The sequence below is a fragment of the Trachemys scripta genome, chromosome 4 (assembly GCF_013100865.1).
Source record: "Trachemys scripta elegans isolate TJP31775 chromosome 4, CAS_Tse_1.0, whole genome shotgun sequence".
Taxonomy (NCBI): domain Eukaryota; kingdom Metazoa; phylum Chordata; order Testudines; family Emydidae; genus Trachemys; species Trachemys scripta.
Genome location: NC_048301.1, coordinates 102,052,051 through 102,066,767, shown reverse-complemented (window position 1 = coordinate 102,066,767; position 14,717 = coordinate 102,052,051). Strand labels below are relative to the sequence as shown.

Genomic DNA, 14,717 nt, shown 5'->3' with positions numbered 1-14,717 from the left:
GGACCGACCCTTGGGGCACTCCACTTGAAACCGGCTGCCAACTAGACATGGAGCCATTGATCACTACCCGTTGAGCCCGACGATCTAGCCAGCTTTCTATCCACCTTACAGTCCATTCATCCAGCCCATACTTCTTTAACTTGGTGGCAAGAATACTGTGGGAGACCGTATCAAAAGCTTTGCTAAAGTCAAGAAATAACACATCCACTGCTTTCCCCTCATCCACAGAGCCAGTTATCTCATCATAGAAGGCAATTAGGTTAGTCAGGCACGACTTCCCCTTCGTGAATCCATGCTGACTGTTCCTGATCACTTTCCTCTCCTCTAAATGTTTCATAATTGATTCCTTGAGGACCTGCTCCATGATTTTTCCAGGGACTGAGGTGAGGCTGACTGGCCTGTAGTTCCCCGGATCCTCCTTCTTCCCTTTTTTAAAGATGGGCACTACATTAGCCTTTTTCCAGTCATCTGGGACCTCCCCCGATCGCCATGAGTTTTCAAAAATAATGGCTAATGGCTCTGCAATCTCACCCGCCAACTCCTTTAGCACCCTCGGATGCAGCGCATCCGGCCCCATGGACTTGTGCACGTCCAGTTTTTCTAAATAGTCCCGAACCACTTCTTTCTCCACAGAGGGCTGGTCACCTTCTCCCCATGCTGTACTGCCCAGTGCAGCAATCTGGGAGCTGACCTTGTGCGTGAAGACAGAGGCAAAAAAATCATTGAGTACATTAGCTTTTTCCACATCCTCTGTCACTAGGTTGCCTCCCTCATTCAGTAAGGGGCCCACACTTTCCTTGATTTTCTTCTTGTTGCTAACATACCTGAAGAAACCTTTCTTGTTACTCTTAACATCTCTTGCTTCTGCAACTTACCCTTACAGTTGCTGACTGGTGTATGTCTACGCTGCAATAAAACACCCATGGCTAGTCTGGGTTAGCTGATTTGGGCTTGCAGGGTTTGGCCTATAAAATTGCAGCCTAGACATTTAGACTTGGGTTACATTGATATTTTTCAGCCCCAGAGCCCAAACCAGCTGCCCTGGGCTGTGACACTTAGTGTCACAGGTTTTTTTTCTCGCAGTGTAGACTTGCTCTGAAACCATTCCAGCAACTGGGATTTCTGCAGCACAGGAGTGCTCTGACCACACCCACTGCACTGTTCATGAAGGAGTGATGCATTACAGCGGTTGTATGTTACCTGAGGATCCCCTATTGTCAGGGACACACAACTGCCCTTATACAGCTAAGGAGCTGGTCCTATGATCCTGCATCTAAGTTTTTTACCAAATAGGATAGTGCTTATCTTCAGCTGAATGTCAAGTTGTCAATCTAATTATATCGTAATGTCGGGCTACTTGGAGAGAATCCTATCAACAGTTTGAAGAGCAGAGAGATGGATATATCGTACGTCACATGTGAGAACTATTTCAACTCCCTGAAGCACAAGGATCAAAAAGAATGTTGGACCAAAGTTGGATGAATAATGTGCATACAGTAGATGTGGAAATGCTAGCAGAGACTGACAGTGGACTACTACAGTTGAATGCAGGCCAAGGTAGTTGAGGGATACAAGCCAAATACTCCAGCTGCATTTTCAAATAACATCAATAACAAGGGGATCTAAAAATTGCTTCTAACTAGAACACTGAAAATTCAAAGGTCATTACTGTGCTGTGAGAATCTAAAGCCAGATTGGAAGCACTTGTGATGAAGTGTGGATTTGGAAAGGATACAGCTCTTCCATTCTTGCTACCACATAAGGGATTGAACAAGTGCTTGAAAGAATACTGTGTAACTCTGTGTTCATTTGTTCTTCAGTGGCACAATTAGCTGGTGGTTAGGGTTTTTTCTTTTTTTTTCCATTATGAACCTCATTAATGAAGACTAAGGTATCACTGCCTCTTCTCTCCTCCCCCTCTTCCTTCCCAGCCCCTTCTCCCCAACACACTGAAGCCTTGATTGTCCCCTTACATTTTTCTCATGAAATTAAACTGTATTGACTAAAAGGTTTTGTTTTTGGTTTTGTTTTTTTTTTTGACTACTTGAGGCAGGAATTATCTGTTCTGTACAATGCCCAGCACACTGTTAGAACTCTGTAAATATATAATTGCAGTGACTCATACTAATTAGCATAATTGGTTAGTAGGAATGTGAAGTTATTTGCAAAATGTTGCACCTGCAGCTAAATCAATATGTGATTTGATTGAATCATAGAAGCTAGAGATGAAACAAGGTCCCAAGGCCCTTGTTGGTGCAGGATTGTTGCCTGTAGAATATTTACTTTGTCTGCAAGCTTTATTTGCTCCACATGGGCAACCTGTGTTCCATTTTATTTATCTGAGAGGCTAAACTTTTTTCCCTTAGTCAAGTCCACCATTTCAATATTGAACTTTATCCTTCTGCCTCTGCCGGCTTAGAGCTGCTCACAGGCTTAAGCATTTTGAGGACTTGAAAAATAAATATGGAAGATAGTCTGAACATATAGGAGAATGAAATTCTTCTTAGTAGCGATCATATTCTTTGTTTGGCTGCTCAAAATCACAATTGCCAACAAATGGCATGCTTCCAATGTTCCCTCTGAATCCAGAGGCTTAATATAGAACCTCTTTGGAATAAGAATAGTTTCCTCTTTCAAGGAAGGTTATCATTTGATACTTGGCCTGCTCGCAGTTTGAGAACATCTGTATTCTGTGACACATTTTTGTCCTCCTAGGGAACCTACTGATAGTCCATTTTAATTATGAAGATATAGCAGATTAATATTTTTATCATTTGTGAGTTACCATCTTCTAATGGGTGTTTGATCTGCTTCCCAGATTTCTTACTGTTTCTCATAACTAATGAACTTCTTGAGGAGTAGACACAAGGTATAGTTACTGAAATACTGTGCTTTTTCCTTTGTGTTCTTAGTTTGTTAACTTGTGGGACTAAGCTCTTACACCTTTGGACTTCATCACATGTGACTCCAGCATCAGGAACTGCCCATAAAAGAGGAAATCTCATGGAAAAAATAGTTTTGCAGGTAGTATTCTTTCTGATTTAGTTTAGTGTTTTTGTTTTGACTTGATCACGTATGGCATTCAAACAGTATGTATTCAAGAATTTTGTCTATCGGCAGAAATAGATTGATATCACTTTCGGGGGGGGGGGGCCACGGGAACCTCTTCATTGTGCAGGCTATGGTAGGTGATACCAAACCAAAATACCAATGTAAAAATTAGGGCTGTCGATTAATCACAGTTAACTCATGTGATTAACTCGAAAATAATCATGATTAAAAAAAATTAATTGCGATTAATCGTGGTTCGAATCTCACTGTTAAACAACAGAATACCAATTGAAATTTATTAACTATTTTTGCCTGTTCTACATTTTCGAATATATTGATTTAAATTACAATACAGATACAAAGTGTACAGTGCTCACTTTATATTATTTTTATTGCAAATATTTGCACTGTAAAAATGACAAAAGAAATAGTATTTTTCAGTTCACCTCATACAAGTACCATAATGCAATCTCTTTATGGTGGAAGAGTAACTTACAAATGTAGGGTTTTTGTTGTTACATAACTGCACCCAAAACAGAACAGTGTAAACCTTTAGAAACTACAAGTCCACTTGGTCCTACTTCTTATTCAGCCAATCACTAAGAGAAACAAGTTTGTTTACATTCACAAGAGATAATGCTGCCAGCTTCTTATTTACAGTATCACATGAAAGTGAGAACAGGCATTCACATGGCACTCTTGTAGCCGGCATTGCAAGGTATTTATGTGCCAGATATGCTAAACATTTGTGTGCCCCTTTGTGCTTCGGCTACCATTCCAGAGGACGTGCTTCCATGCTGATGATGTTTTTTAAAAAAATAATGCGTTAATTAAATTTTGACTGAACTCCTTGGGGGAGAATAATGTCTCCTGCTCTGTTTTAGCCGCATTCTGCCATATATTTCACATTATAGTACTCTCGGATGATGACCCTGCATGTTGTTCGTTTTAAGAACACTTTAACTGCAGATTTGACAAAATGCGAAGAAGGTACTAATGTGAGATTTCTAAAGATAACTACAGCACTCAACCTAAGAATCTGAAGTGCCTTTCAAAATCTGAGAGACTGAGTGTGGAACATGCTTTCAGAAGTCTTAAAAGAGCAACGCTCTGATGCGGCAACTACAGAACCCGAACCATCAAAAAAGAAGAATCAGCCTTCTGCTGGTGGCATCTGACTCAAATGATGAAAATGAACATTCGTCGGTTTGAACTGCTTTGGATCGTTATCGAGCAGAACAAATCATCCGCATGGATGCATGTCCTCTGGAATGGTGGTTGAAGATGAAGGGACATGTGAATCTACTATGTAAATATCTTGCAACGCCGGCTACAACAGTACCATGTGAATGTCTGCTCTCACTTTCCGGTGACATTGTAAACAAGAAGCTGGCAGCATAATCTCCTGCATATGTAAACAAACTTGTTGGAGTGATTGGCTGAACAAGAAGTAGGACTGAGTGGATTTCCAGGCGCTAAAGTTTTACGTTTTATTTTTGAATGCAGGGTTTTTTGTACATAATTCTATATTTGTAAGTTCAACTTTCATGATAAAGAGATGGCATTATAGTGCTTGTGTGAGGTGAATTGAAAAATATTTCTTTTTTACAGCATAAATATTTGTAATAAAAAATATAAAGTGAGTACTGTATACTTTGTATTGTGTTGTAATTGAAATCAATATTTGAAAATGCAGAAAACATCAAAAATTTAAATAAATGGCATTGTTATTGTTTAATAGTGCGATTTAATTGTGGATTTTTTTTTAATCATTTGACAGCCCTAGTAAAAACAGTGATGCAGTAGTTCAGCGCTAAGGGAGCCTTTTCAGCTTTCTGAAAGCTTTTAAAGACTGGCTTCTGTTTTAATTTTTCAGGTTGACTTTCCCTCCCTGGCTTTTGATACTGTATACAAAATTCCTCAAGCTGCAAACGGTTTGGTACATCATTCAATAGAAACATTGGAAAAAAATGTAAAGGAGCGTCTTCTTGCTATTCTTGCCAAAGATGGCACCCTTGGGTATGTTAATCTATTGTAGCAATATTTTATCTTTCTACATGTAAGAAACTCTGTGAAGAGGGAATTAAGTACATAACTTTAGTTAAATTTCCTCTGTACTAGTCTGAAATATTAGTTTAGTGTTTTTGAAGTCCTGTGACTGGCTTCAGTGTTCTGTATGTACCCCAGAAAACAGTGGTTTTGAAATTACAACACCTACTTGCTTTCCACAGCTTGTACCATGGCATCTCCCTTGTTATACTAGACTTTTTTCTCTTTTTTGACCCCTTTCTGCAAAATGTGCTTGCTTGGAGCTCTTCAGACTGTAGGACAGTGGTGGCAAATTAATAATCTGGCAGGTGCTGTGAATGAATTTCTGGCTTTTGGGAGATGAGGGCAGGGGTTATTTAAAATGTGCTACAAGAGAACTGGAGAAGGAAGGAGAAAATGGGAGACTAGAGTTCTACTAAGGGGGTCATCTGACAAAATTTTATAAATGCCATATCTGTTAACATCAGTTCCTTTATTACAGCAGGATTACTGGCCAGGATTCTGTATTTAAAATACGCTTAACCGTCTTAACTTCATAAACAGCACAACATTCTCCATTAATAAGACTGAAATGCTGTTGTGAGGGGAGCCTGCTATGTGACTATATCCTGACTTTTTTTTTTCCTAGCTGGGAAAAAGATGGGACACAGTGTTGCTTGTTATCACCTAAAACTTGTCGTCCTTACTAAAGGCTGACACATAATCTACAGCCACATATGCCCCCTTTCTTTCGCATAAATGAGGCTTGTGTGCCTGGGTTTAGGTGTGCAGCTCTCATTATGAAGAGTTTTAGTAGAACTAGAAACACAGGAACCCATTTTGGGGGGGAATCTATGTAGTAAGTTAACTTTTCACAGAACAGTTGATAAGTTTTTTGAAGTTGCTATATACGCTTGAGAGATCACTAGGAGAAATTAGGATATTGTACGTGGCAGTCTTCCTGTGTCATCCGTGCTGAACTAACACTGCAGTATGGCATTCGGCGCTGCTCAATTTCGAATGAAACTTAAAACGATAAAGTTCTGATTGTTTCTCAAAGCAATCTACCATTTCAGCGGTATCTTCCTCACTGCCTACTTAAACTTTTAGGTTGTATTCGAACTTGGAGGTAGATGAAGTGATCTACGTATGTACTTTGGCAAGTGCTTTGGTATTCTTCTGAGTAACGATAGTCATTCTTATAAACTAAACTGCTGTTTGGACTGTCTGCAGGCTATCAAAGGAAGATAAAGAATTTTTGTGGGAGAAGCGACATTATTGCCATGAACACACACACAGCCTTCCAAAAATATTAGCTAGTGCCCCACACTGGGACTGGGCAAGTCTTCCTGAAATATACTCACTGCTTCAGCAGTGGCCTCCCCTACCTCCTTTGACTGCTATGGAACTACTGGATTCAAAGTAAGTGAACTCCACAAATTATATTGGATGTCTAATTTTTCCCCAGTGTTGTTGTATTGTGCAGATAGTTAGCATGCTCATTTGTAATTCACTGTAGAATTGGTCATCAGCTGTTGAATTAACACAAGTTAATGTCCACTGCACGTTCTGTAATTTTGTTTACAAGTTATAGCCTCCATTAACTTAAATTGTTTCTGTTTGGCTTGCATAGTTAGAGATAGCTACTGAAATGGGTTTCTAGTTAAAAAGTGCACAGAAAAAGTTTGATTACCAACTAAAGATGACTTCTTAACTATCTTTCATAGGAGGATTATCTGAATTTTCTTCACTTGTAAAATATGGCCTAAATTTTTGTACCCAAAAAAACACCTTGTCTAAAGTTAAAAAGCTGATTTAATTTCTTTGATAAACTCAGCCAAATTGACATCCTACTGTGACATTACAAGAGTAGACATACGTGACTCACCTCAAAATCTGTCCTTTTACTATGAGAATAGGTTTGTTATCTAAGCAAGCTGCTAAGACAATAAATTGTTAAAGAGGTAGGCATCCCTGCGCCTATGTGTTTATACCGTGCCTTCTACGTGGAGGGTCTGATCCTGTTGAGGGCGTGCAAGCACTACAACAATAAAAAATGTTACACGACTAAATCTTGGGAACTATCTCTGCTGAAGTTAAAACAAACAGTGAGTGTGGACTTGTGATACTCTTGCAGGTTTGCAGATCAGGAAGTGCGAACCACAGCTGTGAATTGGATTGAAGAAATAAGTGATGATGAGTTAACAGACTTCCTCCCGCAGTTTGTGCAGGTGACATTTATTGCTTACCCTTTTTGTACATTTTACAACATTAGAACTGTCGATGAACAAAAAATGATTTTTTTGTGTATTTTGGGTGTGAAAACACATCTGGGTCCTCTTCAATTAGTGTTGCCATTAACAGAGGTGCTGTAAGTGATATATTAAATAAATTACTTAGTTCACATTCTGGGTTAGGTAGAACAAAAAATAGAATTATACTAGCACCTTCTGGATGCGTGTGAGACTTCTGTGTACTAAATAAATGGTCAGTTTTTTAAACTTTACCTTTATATAAAATCAATAAAAATAAACACAGTGAAACAAAACATATATAAATGCATAAGATGGAAATAGCATATAAATAACAAAATTCAACATTTATTATTTGTAAAACCTGTTTTTTGGGGGGGAACGGGGGGGGGGGGACTTGACTCCATAAAGGTCATGCAAAGCATCAATTACTAAAATGACTAAATAGGTAAATAAGTGAGCAAACAACCTGTGAGTATCAGGGACTAATATATACTAAACTGCAAAAGCAAGCAATAATTTTCATGTGTGACCAGACATCCTCGTATTTTTTTCCCAAGTGCTTCTATTAAAGTATTTTTTTCCAATAATGCAGTAGTAGAGTACTCTCACTAATCCAGTCTGTGTATGAAGGAGGAATTGAAGATTTCCATCTTCTCAAAATAACTTTTGGCCACTACAATAGTTATTGCAATCCATTTCTTCATGCCCTCTGGTAATAACAAATCATCCAGCACCCCTATACTACACAAGCTTGGACAAAGAAGGATGGTGACACTTCATGTTTGAGAGCACACTGAATATGGTGATCCAGAACACATGCATTTTTTGACAGGTATAGAGGATGTGTGAAATGTTGGCATGTGGCTCTTTGCATCTCTAACGCTTGCCATGTGTTACCAATCGAGACTTAAACAAAAGTTCTGGAGTTCAGTAATGCCCGTTTTGTATTTTGTTCTGGAAGAATTACAAGGATAAAGAACTTGAAATATCTTTCATGTTAAGCCAGTTATCCTCCTGGATTTCTGTTGTGGTACTAAGGCTGTTTTTGTTGGGTTTTTTCCTCCCCGTTTTTCTTTCAGACTGAGATCGAGAAAGTACTGCAAAGCATTAAGCCACTTTAAGTAATTCCTCCAAAGTTAACTTTGTTTCCTTATTTCTTAACATGTTCTTCTAGAGGTGAGAGAGTTGAAATAGAGCAATTGTCTCCCTATCTTTGCATGAATCTTTAAGCATAGCTGCTGAAGGAAGGAACTGAGACACAGTGGTAGCTGTTGTTTGGTCTCCCTTGATTATATGATAACAATTTATCACCTTGTATTGTATCTTTAATTTTTGTTAATCCTTTTTCTATCCAAATTGTCTAAGCGTTCTGGAGTTGGCCTTGATCCTGAGGCACAGGTTATCCCCTAGTGGTATGAGAAGAGAATTAGTAAGATCAGATGCTGTAATCATCTTAACACATTGCAGGATGCCCCATGTAGCTGCAAAAATTGGATTTTCCCTTAAGGATGTGGGTGGCTTCTTAAAGTATGGAAGAGAGGGAACCAAATAGCATAGCTAAGTGCGGTGGGTTTTTGGTCTCAAACCAGGCTGGTATGTATACAGAGGCACTGGAGCGGGAACCACCTTACAATAGGACACATTTGAAATGCTTGATAATATAGGTACAAATCTGGCTACCCCATACTTAGAACGTTTTAAGGGTCTTGTGTGACAAACGAGGCTGATGTTGTTTTTTTGTTTTTGTTTTTAATCCCGTATAAATTGCATAAGCCAATTTATTGAGCAAAAAGTGAGGGAGTGACCTTGAAAGGCAATAGGCCAATGACATAAATCAATCTGGGGCAGATATTTATTTTGGCTATTTGTATTCTCCTGAGTAAGGATAGAAGTGGGGGAAATGTCATTACTTACATCCTTGGTAATTTGTTTTAATATATAGTCTATTAAATGGTCACTCTTTAAAATACCACTACAGCTTCAGGTGTCTGTTTTATATTAGTTTTTCAATCACCTAAACCTTCACAGATTATCTGGAATTAATAGGCAAAGCTAGTGGGTTTACTCTGCTTTGAGCCCCTAAAGATCCTCTGGCCACCACTGAACTTTAAATGTTATAGGTAACCCCCCAAAACAACCAAAGGCAGTGTATAATCTAATCTAAAAATTGACTGATTTTCTTACCTTTAGGCATTGAAGTATGAAACATACCTGGACAACTCTTTAGTCAGATTCATTTTGGCTCGGGCATTAGGAAATATTCAGATAGCACACTGTGTATATTGGTAAGAACGTGTCTTTCTTTCATTTAATTACAGTCAGATTGGTGTTTTCAGAACAAAGTAATTTGCTGTCTAAATGCTAAAATTTCATTAATCAAAATGACAGATCAATAGATGTTGCATCAAGTCAGCGTAATGTGCAAAAGATAAACAGTGTTCCTTGTAATAAAACCAAATGAATCCATAAGAACCAAGCACATATAGTTCTCAGAATTAAGTTACTGATTTACAGCAAGTAATGTATGTGTGTGCAGTGTTGTGTAATACCCCTTGTTAATGGACTTCTTAAAAAAGGCTTGCCTTTGAACTCTAGCTAAAATGTTCGCTTTAGAGGGGAAATACTGCTTTGTAGGGAAAACTACTAACTTAAATACCTGCTATTTCAGGCTTCTGAAGGATACCCTACATGATGCAAAATTTGGGGTAAGGTATGAGCATATTCTTGGTGCCTTCCTCTCGGTCTGTGGGCAAGGGCTGCGGGAAGAGCTGGAGAAACAGACCAGACTGGTACAGCTTTTGGGAGTGGTAGCAGAAAAAGTAAAACAAACAAGTGGATCTGCTAGGCAGGTGCGTATGCTTAACTTTTAATATTGTGTGTTAGAGAGGGATACAACTGACCTGAATTTCAAAGTAAATTTACTTGGCTTTCACATTAAATACAGCACCGTATAAAAGTATAGTAAGATGTATTTAATCAACAGATGTTAAATATTTCATCAACAGAATAATTGTTTAGTCATTGATAAGTGTGTTTTTTTTTTAATCTTCAAATGTTAGCCATAGCTCTGTGAGAGGAGTGGTTATGATGGGAGGAAAAGAATTGGCAATGAAATAAATTGATGTTGCTACAGAATTTGGCCCCATTCTCTCATAATATATGGGGCCCTGGCAGTAGGCTGCTAATGTAAATTTATAATTTTATAGACTCAGAACTGAAAAATTTTATTGGCATGGCATTAGGGCTGTACTGGTGGGGTTGTGTAGGTTTTTTGTTTTGTTTTGTTTTGGATGAGAAGTAAAATAGACATTATGACTGTGGTCACTTAAAGTCCCATGGCACTCTTCAGGAATTAGGGCATTGGCTCTGCTGTTCTGCATAATTACTTTGCTTGTCAAAAATTTCCCTGTAGGTATTTTAATGGATTAATGTCAGTTCTGCATTTTTATTTTTTTTTGCTCTCAGGTTGTCCTGCAAAGTGGTATGGAACGTGTACAGTCCTTTTTCATGAAGAACAAATGCCGTTTGCCTCTCAATCCCAGCCTTGTGGCAAAAGAATTAAATGTCAAGGTACAGTATGGAAAGATTTTTAAATCAGCATTACATGCTTGTAATTCCAGAAAATCAACGTGTAGAAAGGAGTATTTAATGTATATGAAAAGTGTTACACTGGTGGGAGAGCTTTTTAATAAAGAGCCTTTAGAACCAGACAATAAAATTAAATTAGCTGAGAAGAGACAAAGATTATGGAAATATTTGGTACACAGACCAAGGTCTGATTTAATTTGCTACTTCATCAGATACTAGTGGAGCTCTCCTTACATAGCAGCAAGGACCTGGTCATACATGAAAGTCATAAAAACATTGTGTGAGAACAGAGGAAGTTTCAAAGCATGTGAATGGAAAAGTTAGACAGCCTCCAGCAATGGTCAAAGGAGAAGGAAATGTACAAGACTGGCTGTTAATATTTTGAAGTATATATTGTGGGATGGAGCTAACCAGCTGTGTGATTGGATGTATTTCTCAGATACTCCATGCTAGAGAGGCAAAGATTCTATTTTAAAATAAGAGTTTTTATGCAACTGGGAAGGTTAGTGAGTGTGAAGTTGCAAAACATGCAAGTTCTGACAGTCTTCAGAGCCTCTGAAGCATAAGTTGCATACACTGTCCTGTATGCTTAATAATAATACAACACTTATGCATTACACAATACATATACTAAGGTTGTAAAATAAGATTATAATCCCATTCCCTTATGAGGCTGAAGTTATAAATGCAAGCAGAAGACTGTCTGGAACAAGAAAACATTGGTGTTCTGAATTTCATGCTGTGAAAAGAGGAACAGTATCTCAGAAATTGTATAAGCCTCAACACTGCTGACACTTAAATCAGAAACCAATAGAAACAAGAATTTTCCAGGAGAAAGCTACAGTAATATGATTCTAAGGGGTGTAGGGCAGAGAAACGACCATCTGTAAAACTTCTGAATAAATTGATACCAAAACAAACTCACATGTACTGAACATTGGTCCTAATCCCCATGAGGGACCTGGTGGAGAAAGTGAATTGAAGGAACCATACTACGTAATCAATAGAAAGTTGGAAACTGAGAGATGCGAAAGCTCCAAACTTTGTATTCTCTTCGGATCTCAAATTTACAGTTCAGAGGCAGCAGTAAATCCAACTTTGAATAGCTTCTTCAGTTAGAATGTCGGTCCCTGTTTTTATTCATTCTTTATTTTGTGTGTTAGGATATTTTCTATCTTGCAATACCGGCATATGTACAAACATTTCATAAATAAGTCAAGGCGTTTCTGCCCAAAGTAAGCAGATATATTGTCCATAATCATCTTGGTGAAAGAGCCTGAGTACCTGCATGGACTTATACCATTTGTTGGTTGTCTAAACTGACCTTCCGTCTAATAAAGCCAGTAAATCCAAAAATCATGAGGCATATGGAGAATGCTCTATCTCTAGCCCAGAGATGTTCAGCTCTAGGGATTTTTGTCTAAAGTGTCCGGACTATCTAAGCTGTTGTGACAGCACATAAGGAGAGGCATGGACATGTTTTCTTTGGGGCATGTTTATCCCACCAAACTCAAGGTAATCGTCATGTCCATCATACAGGGCCACCAAGAGGGAGGGGCAAAAAGGGTAGTACACAAAGTGGCATTGCAATCTGGTGCACACAGTCGCAGCACTGTTCACTGATATTTGGCCTGGTGGCCTCTCCGTTGTGAGTGATAGGCAGCTGGGCCAAAAGCTGAGTGGCAGTGTGACCCTGCGTGCCGGGTTGCAATACCCAGAGCGGGGAGCTGGGACCAGCCCCGTGGGACAGGAGCCACTGCTGCCAGATTAGCATGATGCAGACACTCTCCAACACCCCACCTCCGCTTAGTGGTAATTTTTTTGGAGGGGTGGGAGGCTTCAGTTTCATATTTTGCCCCAGACTCCAAAAAGCTCTCTGCAGCCCTGCCACCATATTTTAAGAGAAATGGGCGATGGTGTGCAGATTTCTGAACAATTAATGGTTCCAACTTGGAAGACAACCTATTGAAGATTTTTTTTTTTTTAAATATCTATTTCAAGTTATGGAATATATTTGTTAGTGATACTTGCATATTAAAATACACATGCCAATAAAATGTTATGTCAATTGATTGTATACAAGCATATAGAAGACATTGTTAGGGAAGAGGCAGGATGACCAAAAGGAGGAATGTTGTCACTACTGTTAACGAACAGGCATGTCAGAACTGGGCATTCAAGAGATAGTGAATGGAAGATTAAACTCCATTCCAAGATGTTAGGTGTATCGTATGGTGAATCATGGGGCAATGAAAGATTTTAACCTGATTTTTTTAAATATGCATGTCAGATGTGAGTCTATTAAATATCAACACCACAATTTAAAAATCTTGCGGGTCTCTCAAAAGCAGCAACTTTTAGTTACTGGTTGTGTGATGCTCTCAGGAATGGGAGTACGAGACCACGCACTCTAGAGATACTACTTTGTGATATATTGCCACTTCATCGATCTCAGAACTTGCGCTGTTATAGGGTGTGCAAACATTCCAAGTATTAGTAACTTTTTCTGGCATGCTGGCAATTTGAAATCTCATCTTCAAACTAGACATTCTATTTGATTTGAAAGCCAGAAATGTTATCAGTAATTATCCTTCTAAGGATTAAACTATCATGTACTTGCAGGCATGTTCGTTCTTCAATTCTAATGCAGTACCACTAAAAGTCACATTGGTGAATGCAGATCCTCTGGGAGAAGAAATTAATGTTATGTTTAAAGTAAGTTTTTGGTTTTTTTCTCTCTTTTTCTACTGGAGGAAAGATATGGGGTTATGATAGCTAATGCCAACAAAACTAGCTAGCTTTGCCACATTTCTACAGGCTATTAACTGCATCTCAAGTCTTTTCTCTTTATATTTAGAAACTGACTTACGTAATTGGATGAATGAAAATAGCTAACCCCACAAGGGTGGTTCACATTTGTAGAAAGTTGAAAACTTATTTGTACTTACATGGCTCCCATCATGGTCATATCTTAGTGCTCCACAATCTTTAATGTATTTATCTTCACAACACCCCTGTGAGGTAGGGCAGTACTATTAGCCCATTTTACAGATGGGAAATTGAGTCAGATACACAGTAAGTGACTTTCCCAAGGTCACACCCTGTCCATAGTGGAGCTAGGAATTGAATCTGTTTCCCAAGGCCGAGTCTAGTACTCTAACAACTAGACCAGCTTACCTCTCCTCCCCTTCTTGGAGTGAAAGTGTAACGTTTAAAAAGAAAAATACTATGTTCATCTTTCAAACAGTGTATTTCAAGGGCTAACTAAGATGTCTGAATATACTGTAAATATAAAATGCCAATTTTCAGTTTATACAAGCTTCATTATGGCCCATCATTTTACCCTTTCTCTACACCCGAGGAAACAAGTCGTTCACAATTTAAGAAGAAAAGTATGGTTTGTCTCTTACTGGGGATATAATCTGTCTAGTTCATTGTTCAAAGTATCCTTTCTCTACTTGTTTTTATTTAAGGTCGGAGAAGATCTGCGACAAGATATGTTGGCTTTACAAATGATAAAGATTATGGACAAAATCTGGCTGCAGGAGGGACTGGACCTGCGGATGGTTATCTTCAAGTGCCTCTCAACTGGAAAAGATCGAGGTGCAGTAGCCAGATAGACACTGCCCAATGTGTTCCTGCACTTCTCCCCTTAAAGGGCTCTACAACACATTCTTGGCATCATGCTTCAATCAGTTAAAAACCCACCGGTTTCTCGTGAATGGCAGACATATGTAACAATGAACGTTAGCAATAGACCCCCCAGAAGGAAACGGGAAATGAAAGAGAAACACA

The 14,717-nt window shown here is 38.6% G+C and overlaps 1 protein-coding gene across 4 annotated transcripts in view; it reads left to right on the top strand.

Moving 5' to 3' along the window:
- PIK3C2A (phosphatidylinositol-4-phosphate 3-kinase catalytic subunit type 2 alpha) overlaps nucleotides 1-14,717 on the top strand; it is an 88,555-nt gene that overhangs the window by 56,269 nt on the left and 17,569 nt on the right. For all 4 annotated transcript variants that reach the window (XM_034770169.1, XM_034770171.1, XM_034770170.1 and 1 more), the window contains exons 14-22: nucleotides 2,913-3,024; nucleotides 4,928-5,070; nucleotides 6,313-6,501; nucleotides 7,217-7,310; nucleotides 9,525-9,619; nucleotides 10,003-10,183; nucleotides 10,800-10,904; nucleotides 13,545-13,637; nucleotides 14,396-14,525. In XM_034770169.1, coding sequence (XP_034626060.1) covers nucleotides 2,913-3,024; nucleotides 4,928-5,070; nucleotides 6,313-6,501; nucleotides 7,217-7,310; nucleotides 9,525-9,619; nucleotides 10,003-10,183; nucleotides 10,800-10,904; nucleotides 13,545-13,637; nucleotides 14,396-14,525 — 1,142 coding nt within the window. The remainder of the gene's footprint in view (nucleotides 1-2,912; nucleotides 3,025-4,927; nucleotides 5,071-6,312; nucleotides 6,502-7,216; nucleotides 7,311-9,524; nucleotides 9,620-10,002; nucleotides 10,184-10,799; nucleotides 10,905-13,544; nucleotides 13,638-14,395; nucleotides 14,526-14,717) is intronic.